The sequence below is a fragment of the Hetaerina americana genome, unplaced genomic scaffold, assembly GCF_022747635.1.
Source record: "Hetaerina americana unplaced genomic scaffold, ioHetAmer1.1.p SCAF_8, whole genome shotgun sequence".
Classification (NCBI taxonomy): domain Eukaryota; kingdom Metazoa; phylum Arthropoda; class Insecta; order Odonata; family Calopterygidae; genus Hetaerina; species Hetaerina americana.
Window position 1 is genome coordinate 83,068,229 of NW_027287427.1, and position 18,262 is coordinate 83,086,490.

General features: G+C 36.0%; 1 protein-coding gene across 1 annotated transcript in view; it reads right to left on the reverse strand.

The window, feature by feature from the left end:
• The window catches only part of CARPB (Carbonic anhydrase-related protein B), a 773,283-nt gene that overhangs the window by 81,623 nt on the left and 673,398 nt on the right, over nucleotides 1-18,262 (reverse strand). The window contains exon 5 of the mRNA XM_071596722.1: nucleotides 14,760-14,855. Within this exon, the coding sequence (XP_071452823.1) occupies nucleotides 14,760-14,855 (96 nt within the window). The remainder of the gene's footprint in view (nucleotides 1-14,759; nucleotides 14,856-18,262) is intronic.

The following is an 18,262-nucleotide window of genomic DNA, read 5'->3' on the forward strand; positions in this document are numbered from 1 at the left end:
AGATTACTTAAAAGAGAAATGAATGCCGTGTCTGTTTCTGTAGCATATTACGTTCCGGCCATTTTCATTGAAATTTCATGAATTCTGATGAATTTTATATGCACTAACTCCAAAAAATAATATTAAGCTTGAGTCATCATTTCACCCTTATTTGTGCATTTAATTTATGAGAATCATATTTTCTCGCGTGTCCATCTAGGTTTCCATGGGCCCTCAATGTATACCTGTGCATCAAAGTAAGTTTGGTGGTATAGAGTTCGGTAGTTTTAGTATCAGAGTAAGTTATACTCATGTATTCAATAATAAGTATGAAGTTTTTCTAAGGAATACGTTGGTATAACTCCTTATGGTAAGATTATTCGAGTTGACATTTTATAGCAGAAAGTTTACTCATGATTGACGTAATAAACAGGTTAAATTTATTTGTGATAAATTTCCTCCGTCAATTATAAAAAAAGGATAAACGCATGCATCTGAGGATTCCGTTATTTATTCTGGTACGCGTAGCTTAATGAAAGTTTGCCACAAAACTTCGCTATTTTGATTGATTTAGTAATAGACTTTTGTTTTTTTCCAATTAATTTTTTTCAGGATACATTTGATAAAAATATCAACTTGCAATTTTAAGTTTTTGAAAATAAGGAGAAGAAGCGTGAATTTAACGCCATAAAATCCAGCTTGAAATGAACATAAAATTCATTTATAAAAATGAATTTAAAAAGATATTCGCGTAGTTATTTGGGTTTTATTTGATTTTTGGGTAACTGACTGCCGTTGTGTTATATAAACTATTTGCAGTAATATACAAACTATCTCAAAATTTGTTGTTTCTGGCGTAACTTATGAAATTTGCATAACATATTGAAATGAAATAATTGACTTTGTAATTCCACACACTTTATTTGAAAAACACGACCCAGGTTTCGACGTTGAACGTCATCATCAGGTGGTCCCACCACCTGATGATGACGTTCAACGTCGAAACCTGGGTCGTGTGTTTTTTAAAATAAAGTGTGTGGATTTTAATGCAACAATTTCAGAGCGTAAAAATCATTCGCCTTGACTGGGACTCGAACCCAGATCCCTCAATATCCGGTCGAGTGCTTTAGCCACTTAAGCTACCAAGGCGTCCTCTTAAACTCTGAAATTTTGGGGCTTTTTAAAGGAACTAGATGTTATGACGAAATACCGTACATACAATGTCACATGCATTCGTAGTCGTGCGCGAGGCGCCACTGTCCACGAGGTTAAAAGCCAACTTTAAACACGTATGGTGTTTTCCCTTTGACAAATTCCAAAGAAACTACGGGAGATGCCGCAACAGTAACTTTTAACGGAGTCATCCGCTAATGTGCATTTTAATGCAACAATTTCAGAGCGTAAAAATCATTCGCCTTGACTGGGACTCGAACCAAGATCCCTCAATATCCGGTCGAGTGCTTTAGCCACTTAAGCTACCGAGGCGTCCTCTTAAACTCTGAAATTTTGGGGCTTTTTAAAGGAACTAGATGTTATGACGAAATACCGTACATACAATGAAATTGTTGCATTAAAATGCACATTAGCGGATGACTCCGTTAAAAGTTACTGTTGCGGCATCTCCCGCAGTTTCTTTGGAATTTGTTAAAGTGTGTGGAATTACAAAGTCAATTATTTCATTACATTTCAAACAAACTAGCTCATTTACGATCTTAAAATAAGTACGTACACTCTTGAAGATTAAGGTAATATTTAGTGAAAATTTTAATCGAACCTTCATACAATTTTATTCGTAATATGTGTATATTTTCATCTGGATAAAATTAATGAGCAGATCTCTTTCACACAATCCATGAATTTGATAAGAATAAATTATGCAATGATCATCTCAAAGCCCATCTATTCATGGGTGTTTCATGTCTTGGCCATCGTTATTATTACCCTCTCATTCTATTGCAACTATAGACATCTCTGTACCCTTACCACTCTACAAAAGAGCAACTTTTGACGTTTCCCAAACAGAGCTTGACATTTTGTACATTGCTTTGACCATCCAGCCCAGAGAAAATATTTCTATTAACTTTTTCTGTGAGAGCAGAGGGAAATTCGAATTTTTTCCCTGTAAATTTTCCCTGGGTGACCGAACAATTCGAATTCCTCGTCCCTAACTGTGGTAGCCTCAAGCATTTTAGGAGGCAAGTCCGACAAAAATACAAGAATTTCATTGCTATTCATGAATGTATGGGAGATTAAGGCTTAACTTTATTAAAATACCTATTCCAATGCTTCTGAATGTTAGTACCTTGACGTTTTGTTTTATTTATAAGGGTTCATTATTTTTATCACTAATTTGACACTAAATATATGCAGCCTACTATGAATGGTTCTAAGCTAATTCTATTAATTTTAGATCAATATGTAAGTTAAATAATGCGAAAGCTTAAATAGTTTTACGGCAACAGCTTTAAATTTCAGTAATCCATAAAAAATAAAGTCACGGTACATTATCTTCTTCGCAAGATTCATATAAAGTTATTCTCTCATTCATTCATTACTAAAATTCAGTTAAAATAAATTATTAGCATTGCTTAAAATTATCTCCCACAATGATGTTGGGGATAAATGTTTTCTTTTCTCTTTGAAGAAATGAAAATATATTGCCAACTTTTGTTTCAGACGATATCTTTTCTGGTTAATTCGACATATTCCTAACTCATATTATACGCCACACCAAGTGGGAGATATTTATTTTGAATGAGTAATTTGTTGGGAAATGGTGTGAGGATGGCATTATTTGAATTAGTCTTACGTAATTGGTTTAACATTTTTTTGGAAATTTTTATTATCAACATGATACCATTAAAGATAATATGCCTCTACTCTCTCACAGGGCTGTGCAGCCTTCCGACACACCTATATAAAAGTTGGAACACCTGAGTCAAAGGGTTCCAATTCCGAGTTAAAAATAACGATATGAATCCTCGATGAAGTTCAGTCACGAAAACTGAATAAACCTATTTCCCGTTGCAGGTAATGTGTTTTGACTTTAATACACATTTTTAGGAACATTCGTAAAGTCATTTAAGGAACATACGGGTTTCATCGAAAACTTTAAATCATATGAATGGTTATTGCAGCCGTCGATTCCTTTATTTAGTGTAAATTATCTCACCAACCGGTAGCTTATTTTTTTACGTCCCTCTTAATTCATTCTACGTACTTATCTGGTGGGAAGATACTGGGAGGATACCTCCCACTGTCTTCCATAAAATCTTCCCTCCTAAATACGAGTACGTTTTTAACTCCTATGTGCCTCAATGTGAGTTCAGTCCATTTCGTTCTCTTTTGCTGTAGAATCCTCTATGTGATAGCTTCCCCTATTTTTTAAATTTACTTACAAGTTTAGATGACTTTATATTTAAAGTTATAACCTTCTAATAAACCACAATAAGGATTTATTTGGACACAAAAATAAACTAAATCATATGTATCAGCGTAACCAGCCAAAATACATCACAAGTATTACTATGGCAACTTAAATGCATACGTCATCTGGTATATTTAAAGCATTCATAAGGACAAAGCGATAAAAAGTCAATTATTAGATTACTTTTAAAAATATGACCGTAAAACTAGAATTAAATTCTCAAGAACCTTACAACTTTTTCAGAGGACATGAGAGCTAGGAATTTTTAAACAGAGAACGTCAATAATAACATTCACATAAATGGGACAATGAAACGTTCCAGAACACCCGATAACGTTCTAACAATCTAACATGAAAATACCAACAATTTATTTGCGTTTGGAACAAATTTTGGACACAAGAAAAAAATGACTTTTATTATTGAAAACAATCCAGATAACAGTGCACTATCAAGGAACAGTAATGAATTATGGGAATATTGTTTTATTTTAACCTAAATAAAAAAAACAATTGGGCGTTCAAATGTTCTGTTTTATGAATGTTCAGCGTTAAGTTCCTTTCTTCTATAGAAGAGGAAAACTATTTGTAAGAGATTCATACGGGAAAACAAATGGATTGAGTGCTTTTGTGATCTATAATAAGGATCTCAGGTGTGAAAGACAAATTTCCTCAACACCTCACAATTTTAACCACCAGCCAAAGTGAGAAATCGAAGAATTTTTGCCGAGTAAGTTTCCAAAGGGTTTGGACGGCTCTCATTGGAGGACGACCTCTCTCATTACAATGATGGAAAACCTCGCCCAGTGACAACCGATGTGCTTAGCATTACCTGAAATAGTACACATGATATACAATTAAAAATGTGTATGGTTATTAATATATAATACGGACTATCAACTTTGCTTTGGACACATGATATGCAAAATCGTCTTTGAGCGTTAATTTCCAGACGCCTTTTTTTCTCAATTTGCCATCATTTTTTGCAATTTGCAACCAGAAGGTTGATTTAAAGATCTGGAGTTCTTTCCTAATTATAATGTAAGAAAATTCTCATTATTCATAGGCTTTCATTACATTTATATTCATATTTGTGTGGGTTCCCATCATAGATTTTCTAATGTCGACGAGACGTTATATATTCCCGGAGGTAATTTACCGAATTTCAGTCAAATCTTTGCATATTGAAAATAGCTTGATCTCATGTGATAAAGCCAATACCAACGGTGAGGGGCAAATTGTGGGCACTATTTCATTGTTTCCTGATTAATCGAATCTTTCAAGTTCAGTGCCTATTTTACATTCAGAGGCAATAAGTCTCTAATTATAGCTCTGGATTAGGTATTAATATATCATTAGAGTCGCTTGGATTCGACGTGAAAACGTTTTCCTCTACATTAGCGGAGGGTGTGTCGTCTCATGAGGCCACTTTCTTTAGCAAGTGGCGCACAGTGGGTCGCAAAGGCACAAAACGACCGTTGGGACGGTTCAATTATTAAGTCGGCGGTAAGATTTCACCTCGAGATGAAAGGGCGTGTACCTCTCCCGCCCCGCGACAGTGCTCCGTTCCCGCTTTCAAAACAAAAAAACCAAGGAAAAGGGAGTTCGGTGTGGCCGACCTCCCAGTTTCTTCTCCTCTCGCGACCATCTTTCGGTTCGACTAAGCACATTGGGAATCGGGGCTCGGATTCATATGCCTACTAACTCCTCTCCGTACGTGGCCTTCCGGAATGGGGAAAGGATACACGGTTCTGAGGAGGAAAGTGAGAGTGTTAATCGGATTCTAGTAATAGTAGCAGGGAGTCGTGGAACCAATTCTACCTTGAAATCTAGCAATTCTAATGAAATAGGTCGATATTCTACCAAAGCCAATCTAGGAGCTTGGAAATTTTGGTGGAGGAGGGCTGATACTTCATCAGCATGCCCTAATATTTATTGTTTGTGGGTCTATTTAGTTATCTACTCTCTTTGTCTAAAGTGGAATGTTGCAGAAACTTTCAACTTAGCTATAAATATATGGTTTGCATGAAAAGTATCTGGCAAACTTTCGGATGAATAGACTTATTTCAGATATTACTACAACGCTTCAGAATCCTTCCAGAAACATCCCTTGAGTGTTGACACACTTTTGTAGGCGTCTTTTCCACGACTCTAAGGCTCTCCGATAGACGGATTCCGGAAGGCCTTTAATGGTACGGGGGCCAGCTTCTTTGTCGGCTACATATTAGGGTTCCACGGTGGCGTCCTTTGAGGGAGGATTTCACTTTGGGAAATAGGAAATAGTCAGTTGGTGCCAATTCAGGACTGAAAGGGGGTTGGAGAACCATCGCAATGGCGTCGCAGAATGTCTTCGTAAGCAGACAATCGACTTTGCTCTTGGTCGTCCGTCAAGATCTCCGGGAGGAATTTATCGCAGATCCTTTCCATCACCAAATTTCCAGTGATAATGGTGTGCGCTGTCATCTTATGAAAGCCAATACGATCGGCGATCATGGGCACACTTACCCGACGGTCTGAATTCAACACTTGGCGCACACGTCAGGAAAAAAATATTACCGGTACCTTTTATACAAGCCTTGTGCGCCACTATTGACAACCTTTAATGGAATTGTACGTTCTATATTTGTGATAAACTCGTACTATGTTAATTTATTCATCACAGGGGGCTAAATTTGGGACAGAATACAAGTATCAAACTTTAAAATTTGACATTATCGACCTTAGTTAGGTTTCTGTACAACAGGAAAGAGCATTCTTCAGACACGTGCATAGTTTAGCAATTGGTCAAATTCTGAAATGCAATTCTTCATCTCCTATCCAAAGTGTAATAAATCGTCTCTATTGCCTCCTCTACTTAAATCACTGAAGTTCTCAAACAAAGACATTTGAAAAAATTGACGAAATGATTCAAAGAGGATTTTAATAAAAAACAATGCAGTCCAAGCACCAAGTACTAAGAATGTGAGGTTCGTTTTCCCCACCAATTCAGGTGGACTAAGAGAAATTTCCATCTCGATTTCCATCCACTAATTTCTATCTGTATCGATAACACAATGTATGTGGCAGTTTTGGACATCGTTAAATCTAGGAATATCGTTGAATCCCTGCAAGGCATTCTTCCAAGTTTATCGTCTCACCGAGAGCGCATAAGCAGAGCATGGGAAATGTTGAGCGTGAATGTGAAAGGGGGATGATAAGAATTTTCTCGAGGTTGAAAACATTGGTTGGGGTTGAACGCTTAAAAATCCACGCCGGCACGGAGGTGGTGATTTACAGCGGAATATTTTGAGTAATCCGCGAATGCTTTTTCATCCCTCCTCTAACTCTCCGTCCCCTCTTTAAAGGAGGGAGTTCAGAGAGAGGGGAGGGAGAGTTCCGTGATTAAATCGCATTTGTCAAAGCCTCTCCCACGAAGGAAGAGAAACTTTTGCTGATGAAATGCCTCCACGGTCTAAGACGTGGATTAACTTTCTTGCTTTCTCTGGAATTATGCTATTCCAGAATCCCCTTCACAAATTTTTCCCTTGCTATTAACCTGTCAACACGTCTATTTTGCAGCGCTTCTTCTGCGATCTAATGCGTGGCGTTCTCGCGTTTTCCTTCGTCGATCCGCAACTTTTTTCCATTGGTGGGGAGAGACGATTACATCTATTGTAGGTCGTTCTTTGATAGAGAGAAATATCACCTTGAACGCTCAAACGCAATATTAGGTGGAATTACACAATTGTCAGTAATTACGACTTAATTTAGAGCAATAAATGACGAACAAATTTATGATCAGTTCAACAAACTTAAGTCTAAGGCTGATGCTGAAGTGGTTTACTTTCATCATCGCCTGCCTCATTTTACGTACATTACAATCACATCTCCAGAGAAATGAATTGAGGACACTCATTTAAGGGGATCAAGAAAGCTATATGATCAACCAATGGGTTAGCGTGATGGTTAAAAAGATGGAAGCGTGTAGTCTTGTGCATATAAATTAATGTAATGTACAAAAATAATGCGGATAAAGTAAAATTGTTATATTTCTTAAAAATAAAATAAATTTACCAAAAATTAATTTTATATACACTCATTCATTAGTTCAATTGTGGTATTCCGACATTTAAAGATTATTTTTGAGAACTTTTTCTTCATATTGATTTATAGCGGATATAATTTTTTATATCATAGCTAATTTAGGTAAATCAATATCCAGTCAAATCATTTGAACTATACTTTACATGACAAAAATATTTCAAAAAACACCCTACATGTTTAATATGTAATAACAATATTTATAACAATAATATTTCAAAATATAATAAATGATGTATGAATAAAAATGTTATTAAATATTAATTTTAAAAATGTTTTTATTTCTTAAAAATTTTATTGCAATATTTATAACGCTGATAATATTTTTACCTATTCTCCCGCCGAAATTAAATGTTTATTTTTATATTCATATCACCCTTTGCAATGTTAATGTGTATTATTATTTTTCTAATCGCCTTCTCATAATTAATTATGTTTATTACGGAAAAATTCCTTAAATATCATGCTAAACTTTTTGGTAAGGATAATTTATTGTCTTTTGCTACTGTAGATCAAAATGCATTGAAATAAATCCACAATTGTTTTTTATAAACTTAAAAATGAATGAAATCATGTAAGTAGACCTTGCAAGGCGTTTTCATCGAAAGAAAAATTGCATTGCGTGCCTAAATTATAACTTTAAAACTACTAGAACCTGCTCAAAACTCACATTTTATTAAAATTTATAAATAATGAAGTAAATTAGTGGTTATTTATGTTCTAATCACTATCTGCATTCTACACCTTGTTATTTGACTGGGGTACATACCAAGTCGTATCCTTCATTGCGGATATCAGTGAAAATTTGAGAAATGACTGTAAGCATCGAATACATATTTAGATTTGTCACAGATCAGTTTGAACTAGACAGGTGTCCGCAAAGAAGGTTTAGTAATGTGGTCGTTTTAGTGACTCGGCCTCAATTGTTCCATTTTTTCTATTAAAAATTCATCCAAGTTCATACTTTGTCCTCATATTCCATTTTTCGGACGCCTGCCAGACAGACGGTTGGCCGCGACATTTCCTATTTCCATCCGACGCCGTCTCAATATTATCCAGTCAGAGAAATAATTTCCAACGGCGGCTCTAGCATTATCGTATCATCCGCGGAAAGGAGAAATTTATCCGGCCGCTTCACCGCATGGCCTCCGCCCGTCACTCCACGGCACGTTACCGCAGCGAGATTCCGACGTTGGAGTGAACGCCGAGCGTCGAACGTTGACGGCTCGTATTACGACTATTCTCCACCTCCGGCGTGATTATTCTTGAATCAGTCATTTATTTGGAATAGAAATTATTACACGTCTATTTCAGGTGTCTGGTCAAGAATGTGATATTTAGACGGTATTTAATTTAGGAGAATTAATCTTCTGTCAGAAATGTCGGATACGATAATTGTGGAGAAAAATAGGGCAGCGAAATCCGTTGAATATGGAATGAAACTTTGAAGGATTTCATTTTGTAATGAAAGGAAGTTTGGATATTTTATTATAACTAGTTGTGATAATAAAAAATCATACCAAGATGGTCTCCTTTATTATAAGTAAAGCTAAGTGGTTTTAGCGTCATCAAACTTTGCTGACGATACAAGCTTATGATAGTTTCACTACCATAGGATCGTATTTATCCCATTTTCATTCTTATAATATGTTACCCTCCGATACTTTCGTCATGTGTAAGATTCGTAGGTAAGTAGGTTTTCTTCCTATAAATCACTCTTGGCGAGAACGTTTAACCTGGTGGTTAAAACAATGCGTCCCTTAGAGATGATTTGAAAACGGATCACAAATTGCAAGCACAGCATTGTTAATGGCGTATTTAAAGAGACGTTTTAATGATGAGTTTACCTTAATGAAATTTTGAGTTCAGAGTACATTAACTCTACCATTTATTGATAAGTAATAACTTCAATAAGAGCAAAATAACATTCTCGACAGTTTAATTAATTGCTGAGCAGCCATCGCCGCTGTGGTTTACAATTTCCGCTTATTATGTTTGATATTTTCAGTTTTGCTTTTTTCCGTTAAAATTCGTGTATTTATAGCCTCAATCTCGATCATGACCCCAATAAATGGTCCATATTTAGACAGGGGTTTAATTAAACATTAGATGCCGAGTTAATTATTATTTTCCAAACAAGTAAGTCCATTTGGGTTTTTTGAACTGATTCCAATGTGTGAAGGTTACTCAAAATTTGAATAAGATGTGACAAAGTAAAACCATATAGTTAACAGAAATAGGTGCTTAATAATATATAAATACAATATTCTTGAATGACAATGTAATAAGTACACAATTAATCAGGAGTAGGGAAGCCTTCGGTCACAGATGTTACTTTAGCCAAGCTTGCTCAATCCATCTACATCGTGCGCGAAACCACTAATCTGATCTATATGCACAATGACCTAGTTTGCTGCAAACTTTACAAACCCCCATTTTCCTAATTTGAGAAGGGTTTTGAGCGTCTAAGTGCTCATGCCAAAATGCACTTTCGAAAGGTTAGGTAAACGTGTCTGCTGAAAGCCACGAAATACATCTCGGGTGTATGTCACTATATGTATGTACAGGTATACTTCAGGCGTAAAAATTCCGTCATAACTATATCCCATTTTTCCTTGAGGCCGGAGGAGCTAACTTTCTTTCATAAGCGGCGACTAGAAATTGACGTCGTCTCAATTCAAGTATTATTAAAGTGACCGCTATTTTAACCTCCTAATTTTTAAAGTCTCTCACTCAAATATATAGGCATATGACCATTACTACCCGAGGGAATGGAGTGAAATTCATTCGAAATCCATGTACTTGTTTCAATCCGAGGTCAAGGTTATATTGAGAACTGTCACTGACGGTTATTAAGCTTCAAACTTCATCTATATTCGTGTAGGAAGCAGATATTTTTGTCAAACATTTTCATTTTCCATTGCTAACTGTAAAAATTCACGATATTCGAACGAAGGTTAAATATGTTTTGTAATATGAGCAAAACGATGATAAATAATGGACATCTTTTATAAATAACACTAGAGACGAAATTTCTACAAACATTCCACCAAATCGTCCTGGGGCTTCTAATTGAATTTACTAATGCAAGATTTATTTATAATTAGTTTGGCTTTCTTATGGGCAGATTGTCTGTCTATTGAAAGATCCCGGTCTTAAATACAGGACACTTGGGCAAACACTTGGAACACCAACATTTAAAAGTCTCAGTGGTGATTTTGACAACCAGAATTTCATCTAAAACTTCAGGTGGAACATGGAACTAATAAACATAACGATACATTTTATGCCAGCGCTATGCTTTTCGGTGAATACCGGCATCAATTCTTGTCACTGTGATCTACGAGTATGTGCCGACCCCGGTGGCGGCGGGGCATCGCCCTCCCCTCCGGAGTTCGGTATCTCTTGGCTCTCTTGATTCCATAAACCCATAGTTATTCGTAAGCATTTTTTGTCATTCTAATTAACGTCTTCCCAATCAGTTATGGTATAGTCGCGCATAAATCTTTTCCGTTATTTGGTGCCGTGAAAATAGAACAGAGAAATGAAAGATGGTGGCTATAAATGTCTGGAATTCAAGAAATTACTGCTAAGCGCTCCTTTATAAAGAAGAAAGAATAAGTTGAGAGTGACATAAACTAGCTATGACTTCAGAATCACCGAACTTGAATTTTAGTCGGGAGAAAGAGAGCCATCTTGCTCCAACCCTCCCCATCAAACCACTTCTCTTAGGATTTCCGCTGCGTGCCTCTTTCCCGTGAACCCTATTCAAGGCCGACTCACATAACTGTGGTGCACCATGGCAACTTAAATTTTCGCTCTGCCTCAATACCTACTTAATTCCGAACCCTCTCCAGCATGAATATGTGATCACAGGCTACTCATATCAGTTAATTTCACGGTCTCTCATTTGATGACTTGACGTTAAAATGACCGTGACACATGTTGAAACGAGTCGGTTTATTTAACTGCAATCAAGTCGGCTCCTGTGCTCCAGAATAATGAATTGGGAAATTCATAGTGTGCATTTTTTTAAGCATGTGTCAGCTCGAGTATTTCTGGTCAAGACAAAATATCAAACGAGAAGGAAATATTTGTACTCGTCATCGGCTCGACATAATAAGTATTAACCTAAAAGGTAGCGACTGCGCATGGTTATACTAGTATATTTATGTATTTTTTTTTGCAGGTTCTCCCCACCTTTCCCCATCCATTTGAGAAACCCTAACCCCCTCATCCCTTTCACTTTCCTCCTGGTGCTGCAATCCCTGGAACACACCTTTTCGGTGGCTCGCAGGGTATTGATGTAGATATATTAACATTATACCCCAGATTGTCGAAAACAGTATTTGTAAAAAACAATACTACTTTATTGTTACGAAATGTACATTTACTAGGATACCTATCTTTAAAATGCTTTTACGTAATTGTTAGAAGACTAAGATTGTCTGGAATTGTTCTAATTTGAGAGGTAACCCTTCCAAGGTAAGTGGCGTTCGGTGGAGTGGATGGCGCTGCCGAAGGCAAGAAGAGGAAGCATGGAATGTTGGGGGACTCCGGAAAGCCCGTGAGTGCCAAGTCATGGACTTTCCGTGTATGTGGCTGCGCGGGGCAACTGCCCCGTGATGACTCCAACCCACGGCCCCGCGGACTTCCCCTGACGTCTCCTGGCTTCCTTCCGCCGATCGCCTGCTTGTCATTGGCGCGCCAGTTTCCCTGCAGAGGCCCTCGGAGGCGGCGGCTCTGCACGCGACTCTCACCTTACTCGGAGGGAACATAATTAGCTCCGGGGTGGTTATCCCCACCACGTCAGATTGGCCACTTTTTAAATCAAATACTTTCTTCTCATTTGTTACATTTATGACTTATTCTATCATTTAAATCAATAATTCCTTATAGGTACACAAATATAATCTTAAATCTGTTCAGGTTTAATTCATAACGTTATTTTGTATGAATAAAAACCATTAACACAGTAATCAACCCGAAGATCGGTTGAGATCACCCAGTACTAAGCCCTATACGGCGTGTGTAATTCACTCATCAGGGTAAGGGGGGGCAGTTCCTTTCCCTGTTCCGGTTATGGTTTCCCCGGAAGATCTGGTACCCAAAAAATTTTTTTTGAATGAATATTCTATGCAATTTAAATATATTATAATTTCCATTTTTCCTCTGTGGACCATAATTTTTGAATGCGTATATTGCTGCTTCGATGAATTAATGTATCTTAGAAACAGAAATTAATATTTACTCATTAGCTTGGATACAATTTGTGCTTATCTTTTTTATATTATAACTGTTAAAAATGTAACAATGGCAATCAGCTTGTTACTTTCGATGCATGTTCCAATAATAGTGAATAATTTAGCAGTGTCGATGATTATAAATATGTAATTTTGCTCAAGTAATACCACTGTTTATTAGTTACTATTGCTTGGGAACGGTTTACGAGTAAAAGTTGCTTTTCTTCGATTCGGTTGACCCAAAAAATAGTTTCACTATGTTAATCAAGAATATTCTGTCTTCCTGAACATAAAAAAAATATTCACTTTCCAGCCCAATAGTTTTATTTTAAAAGTGAAAAAAGTAGCACTTTTACACTTTCAACTTCTTCCTTTCAAATAAATTTGACTATTTGACATGTTCTGTTACCCCTGTAAGCTGATAATTATCCCGAACAATTACCATCTCTCAAAAGAGCTGGTAATTGTCTGGGTCCGCATGAAATTTTAATGACTTCAGGGTATACTTGCTGCAATTTCTACTTAAACCAGATTTAATTTTCTTCTATTTTTCAATATTTACAGAATCCGTCTAACAAAACAATGTATTTACAGATTCATAAAAATTTTGTGTATGCATTTAATTTATTTTTATTTTGTCAAAATTTTCACAATCGAAAAAAGAGCACGAATGTCGATTTTTTTGTTTTATCAGTCTTAATAGTAGTTTTCCTTAAAATGTAAGCACTAATTTCCTAAGGTATTGCGATATATGTAATGCTTAACAGCTCCATAGCAAAGCTTACAGCTGTAAAAATATTATATTCCCCTCTTTCATAATGTCATAAAATGCAATACCCCACGAGGAATGCCGACGCAAAAACAAAATTTATAACTCCAAGTACGACAGGGTACGCTCCGCAGTTGCGAGGCCACCATTTTGAACATCACACACAAACAGAACATCGCGTGGGGGCTACTGGATGTCGTTAATGTAGGTCAAGTGGCGAAGAGAGACAGGAGAAGGTGGGGAGCGCCTTGAGAAGGGAGACGGCGAAGACAGGAAGTACCTTCTAGGGAATCTAGACGGTAAATCATCGAAACGTAATCTCGGAAGCGGCATTTCTCCACGGTCTCTTCACCGGGAAAAGTTAGAAATGTATGGTACACGAGGATCTAGGTAATAGACTTAAATAGCGAATCATAGCACTGAACAAGTTTATGGCTTAAAGGGTTTAAGTGAATCATGCATATGCTCAACGAGGACGAATGTCCACGGAAAATTGTGATGAAATCTCCCGTAGATGGTAAATTTATTTTTGCGAGCATATTGTATTTCTTCACAGAACTTTAACTAAATCCACCAAACAAAACTCCAAAAGCCAATGCAGTGGGCCCAAATTTCTCTACTTTTAATTCCTTTACTTCTTATCTAACTTTGCTCGAAAATATTTTCTTTGAGCTAATAGCAATAATGTAGAGAAGTAAAAAAAGCCTTAAGCTTTTCGCAAGAAAATTAATAAAAAATAAATTTAGGATTTTTTTACATGAGCCCCTTTGAGTCATTTTAGATTGTTTCAACTAATTGTTACGTTTTTAGTATTAAGTTTTTACTATAGCCTTCGTTAAATTCCAATTTATCGTCAATATATACATATATATGTATGTGTATATATATGTATTTGCGTACATATATTTTTTAACGTAGGAATGATATCTCGCTTCTTCATTTAAATTATTATTCACATCCTTAAGACTTTCCTATTAAAGACATTCATATATATAAATTTTAATATATGTATATACATAATTTTTTGCAGCATATTTCTTACAAGATACATACGTATATATATATACATATATATATATATATATATATATATATATATATATATATATATATATCCAAACTAAGACGTTATTCTCAGTTTAACTTAAGTGTGAATAGTCGCCCTGAATGTCACACCTTTTTATTTAATCTGCAGAAGCATATCGGCAAAATAAAAACAAATGCTCTAATTAATAAAAAAATTAATTCCTTATAAGGTACTCACCTGAAGCAGTAACGATACCCCGACGATTCCTTGGGCTTTATGGAGGGATTCGGAGAAGTTCCGGTAGAGTTGCGAGTTGAATCCAAATATTTGAATCTGCAAAAGAATAAACGACTTCAGCAGCAGAAAATAGGAACTCTCTATTACATAAGTGTGACAAACCATATTTACCTGTATTTCAAGCAGCATGGCTATTTGGTTTCCTCAAAAAATGATTATTTTTATGGCTTTTGTGCAAAAATACTCTTTGCAACGCTCTATAAACATTGCATAAATATTGTCTTTTTTCTGGTTTTATCAATATCTGGTTTCATGCGCATTAACTCTATTTTATGAGTTCTTAAAAATAAATTTTACATCTCTGAAATGGTTATTTAAAACGCAAATTTATATTTGTAAGGCATTTTCGATGGAGTTAATAAATAACCTCTGCATAAATATATTCACACATGAAACAACTGCAAAAAATTTATTACGAACATTGAATTTGGGTTGTTAAAAGAAATTTCTTGAAATACCTTCCCTTGAGAAGCAGAAATGTTTTTAAATTAAAGGAAATGTTGCCCCGACGGCAATTCTTGGTTCTTATCTCAGCAGTATCTGATCCTGGATTTAGACCACATTCATTATATTCAATGACCTCAGGCCGACGAAGAATGAACATTTTTCTCCCGTGAATTTTATTGAAGATATTATTAACAAAATTTAATGTTAAATTTACATATAAAAAGCGAGATTTTAGCACGGTAAGGCGTATGATAGCAGAAAAGTTTAATGCAGGATAGTGTTAATAAACTAATATTTGTTGGAGTGGAAATGTGAATAATTGTATTCATCTCATAATTACCTCAATTGTGACTGAGGCGAATTGTATGCTCAACTTATTTCCTCTTTGAATTAGTATTCAATGACCATTTTGCTAAAGTTCACAGTAGTTTTTAACTCAACATTGGGACACCGTAAACCCGTGGAACTCTGCTTCATTTAAACACATTAAACTTTTTTCGAAATTTCGCTTACCTAAGAAATTATTCTAGACGGGTTTCGCGAAATAATTGATCATTTTAAAGTATATTAATTAATAATTGGATAAAGGCTTTAATTCTTGCCTTTTGGCAGAAAAAAACTTGTGCACACTTATTTTTAATGAAATTAAGTCGTGAGCTATAGTATGTATTCATCAGTCTCTTGATATTTTGTATCTGTTTTTTGCGGAAAGAACTGACATTTACGATTAATACGTGGCCTGTGAAATAAATGCGCGAACTGGCGCAATCTGCCGGCCGTGACGCGGACTATAGCCCCGCCCACTGGCGACGCTAATTGGATGAGACCCAATGAGCCCTCTGAGGTTGGCGGATCGTCGAGCTGTGCATATGGTGCCAGTTATGTTGGTTTCTGTGGCCCTTGTTTCTACTTTTTTTTTCACTCACTTCCTCCCTCTTCCAGTATCATCCAAGATTTCTTAACTCTCACCGCTTTCAAACCTAACTTCTTCCATATGTCCATTCAATGTGTCCACCTCCTTCTAATTATTTCCTCCGCTTACCCTCTGCTTTCAACATATTTTATTCCAGTTTTTTGCTATCTCTCCCAGTAATATGGTTATTCTTGGTTGAATATTTTTAAGCGTAATTTGCCCTATTTTTCTCTGTCATCGGTGTCCTTTTTACGGCGCCCTTTCTTTAAATCAAAATACAAAATTAACCTTCCACTCTTTTTAGTCTTAGGCGTATAATTTGCCCTATTTTTCTCTGTCATCGGTGTCCTTTTTACGGCGCCCTTTCTTTAAATCAAAATACAAAATTAACCTTCTACTCTTTAGTCTTAGGCGTAGTCCCTCCGGCAATTCCTTCAGCAAAATCCTCCTCCCCCATGAGCAGCTCCGAATTTTCTTTTTCGTTCTTCTTCTCGTGAAGATTAATTACTTTGAGCTTTTCCTGCAGCACCACTTAGAAATTCTTAATTTATTACTCTCTCCTTTCACCTAATTTAATTAGTTTTATCAACAGCCGCATTTGGATCGCCTTTCTCTGTCTTTCTCTAATGGAATTCACAGTTTTACCTAGAAAATTAAACATATTTAAAACACATTGGAAACATATTGATTATACACACATTAAGTGTACCTGATGAAGGATTTGAAATGGAACAGCGATTGGAATGTCGGAAGAGAAAAGGTGTGAAATACCCGCGATTGGATTTGAGTAGTTTTGTAAAACACTCTCTATAATCAATTCAACATCACGTTTGAGGAATACTCTAGTGAGTATTCATCTGCATTAATACGCTGCCATCCACCACAAAAGTGTGTGACAGAAGGTGCACGAACCATGTGGGATGGGTAAGGGATAAGGAAGAGAGAGCGTATTAAGAGTGAGGAAGATGGAAAAATATACTCACGAAATATTCCCAAAAAGACGTGAAAATCCATATTCCCTTGGAAAACCATTGCTTTTTCCAGAATAATTTTATGATTTATTACTATCACTGGTCATTTCTTAGGTTTTCACTCTTTATCCATCCCCATTTTATTTTCTCAATGCAACCCACTACGGAATTAAAGGTTTCATTGATGCAATTAACTTTTATAACCCTAAACTTTTTCAATCATGAAATCACAGAGTTTATATATAATATGTTGAGATTATTTCACCCGTGACGCTACATCAGCAATGATTTTTAAAGGATACTGGTGATTGGCAGCAACTTTATTAACCTTCTCCTCCAGTTGAATACCTGTCCATTTCTGGGATTCGTCATTTTTCCAATTTTAGCATTCCCTCTTATTATACGCATATCTCATTAATCTTCAATTCCATCAGTATTCCCCACAGTCCGAATATGCACACATCCTTCCATTTTAAATGTTATTTTTCCTAAGCATGTCATACAAAATTCGAAATCTGCCTTTACGTTTAAATGCTTTTTAAATCTTTACACAGTGTCTGTCATCAATTAACGTGAAAATGTTTGCTTAATATGAAAATACAGTTGTGCACTTTGTACGTGTATCCGCAAAAATGTGTCTATTTTCATCAATAGTAAGGAGGAATGGAGTAAACACACGAAAGGAGAAGAACGTAGGCATGTTCCAAGTTGAAAACGAGGGTGAGAGTGAAGCAAGAACGAGTAGCCGGTCATGGTAAGATGTTGGGCTACATTGACCAACTCGAGCCAATTGGGCAGAAGGCGCTAATTGTGGTAATTGAGGCTTTCTAAAACATGTGTCTATACCATACACACTTGCCCTTGAAGAGGATAGATATCCAACAGGTCGTAGCATGGCTGAGGGTGGGTTTCCTCTAGGTAAGATGCATTATTATAAAAAAATGATTTCATTTTGCACCAATAATCGAAGTAGGAGTCTATAAAAAATCTAGATCCATATTCCGTCATTTAAAGTCAGTAGAATTAAGATATATTGTTGTTAACTTAAATTAAAATTGATAGGTTTAGTTAAACGTGACAGTTTCAGGCTTAACTTTGTGAAATTCCTTCAT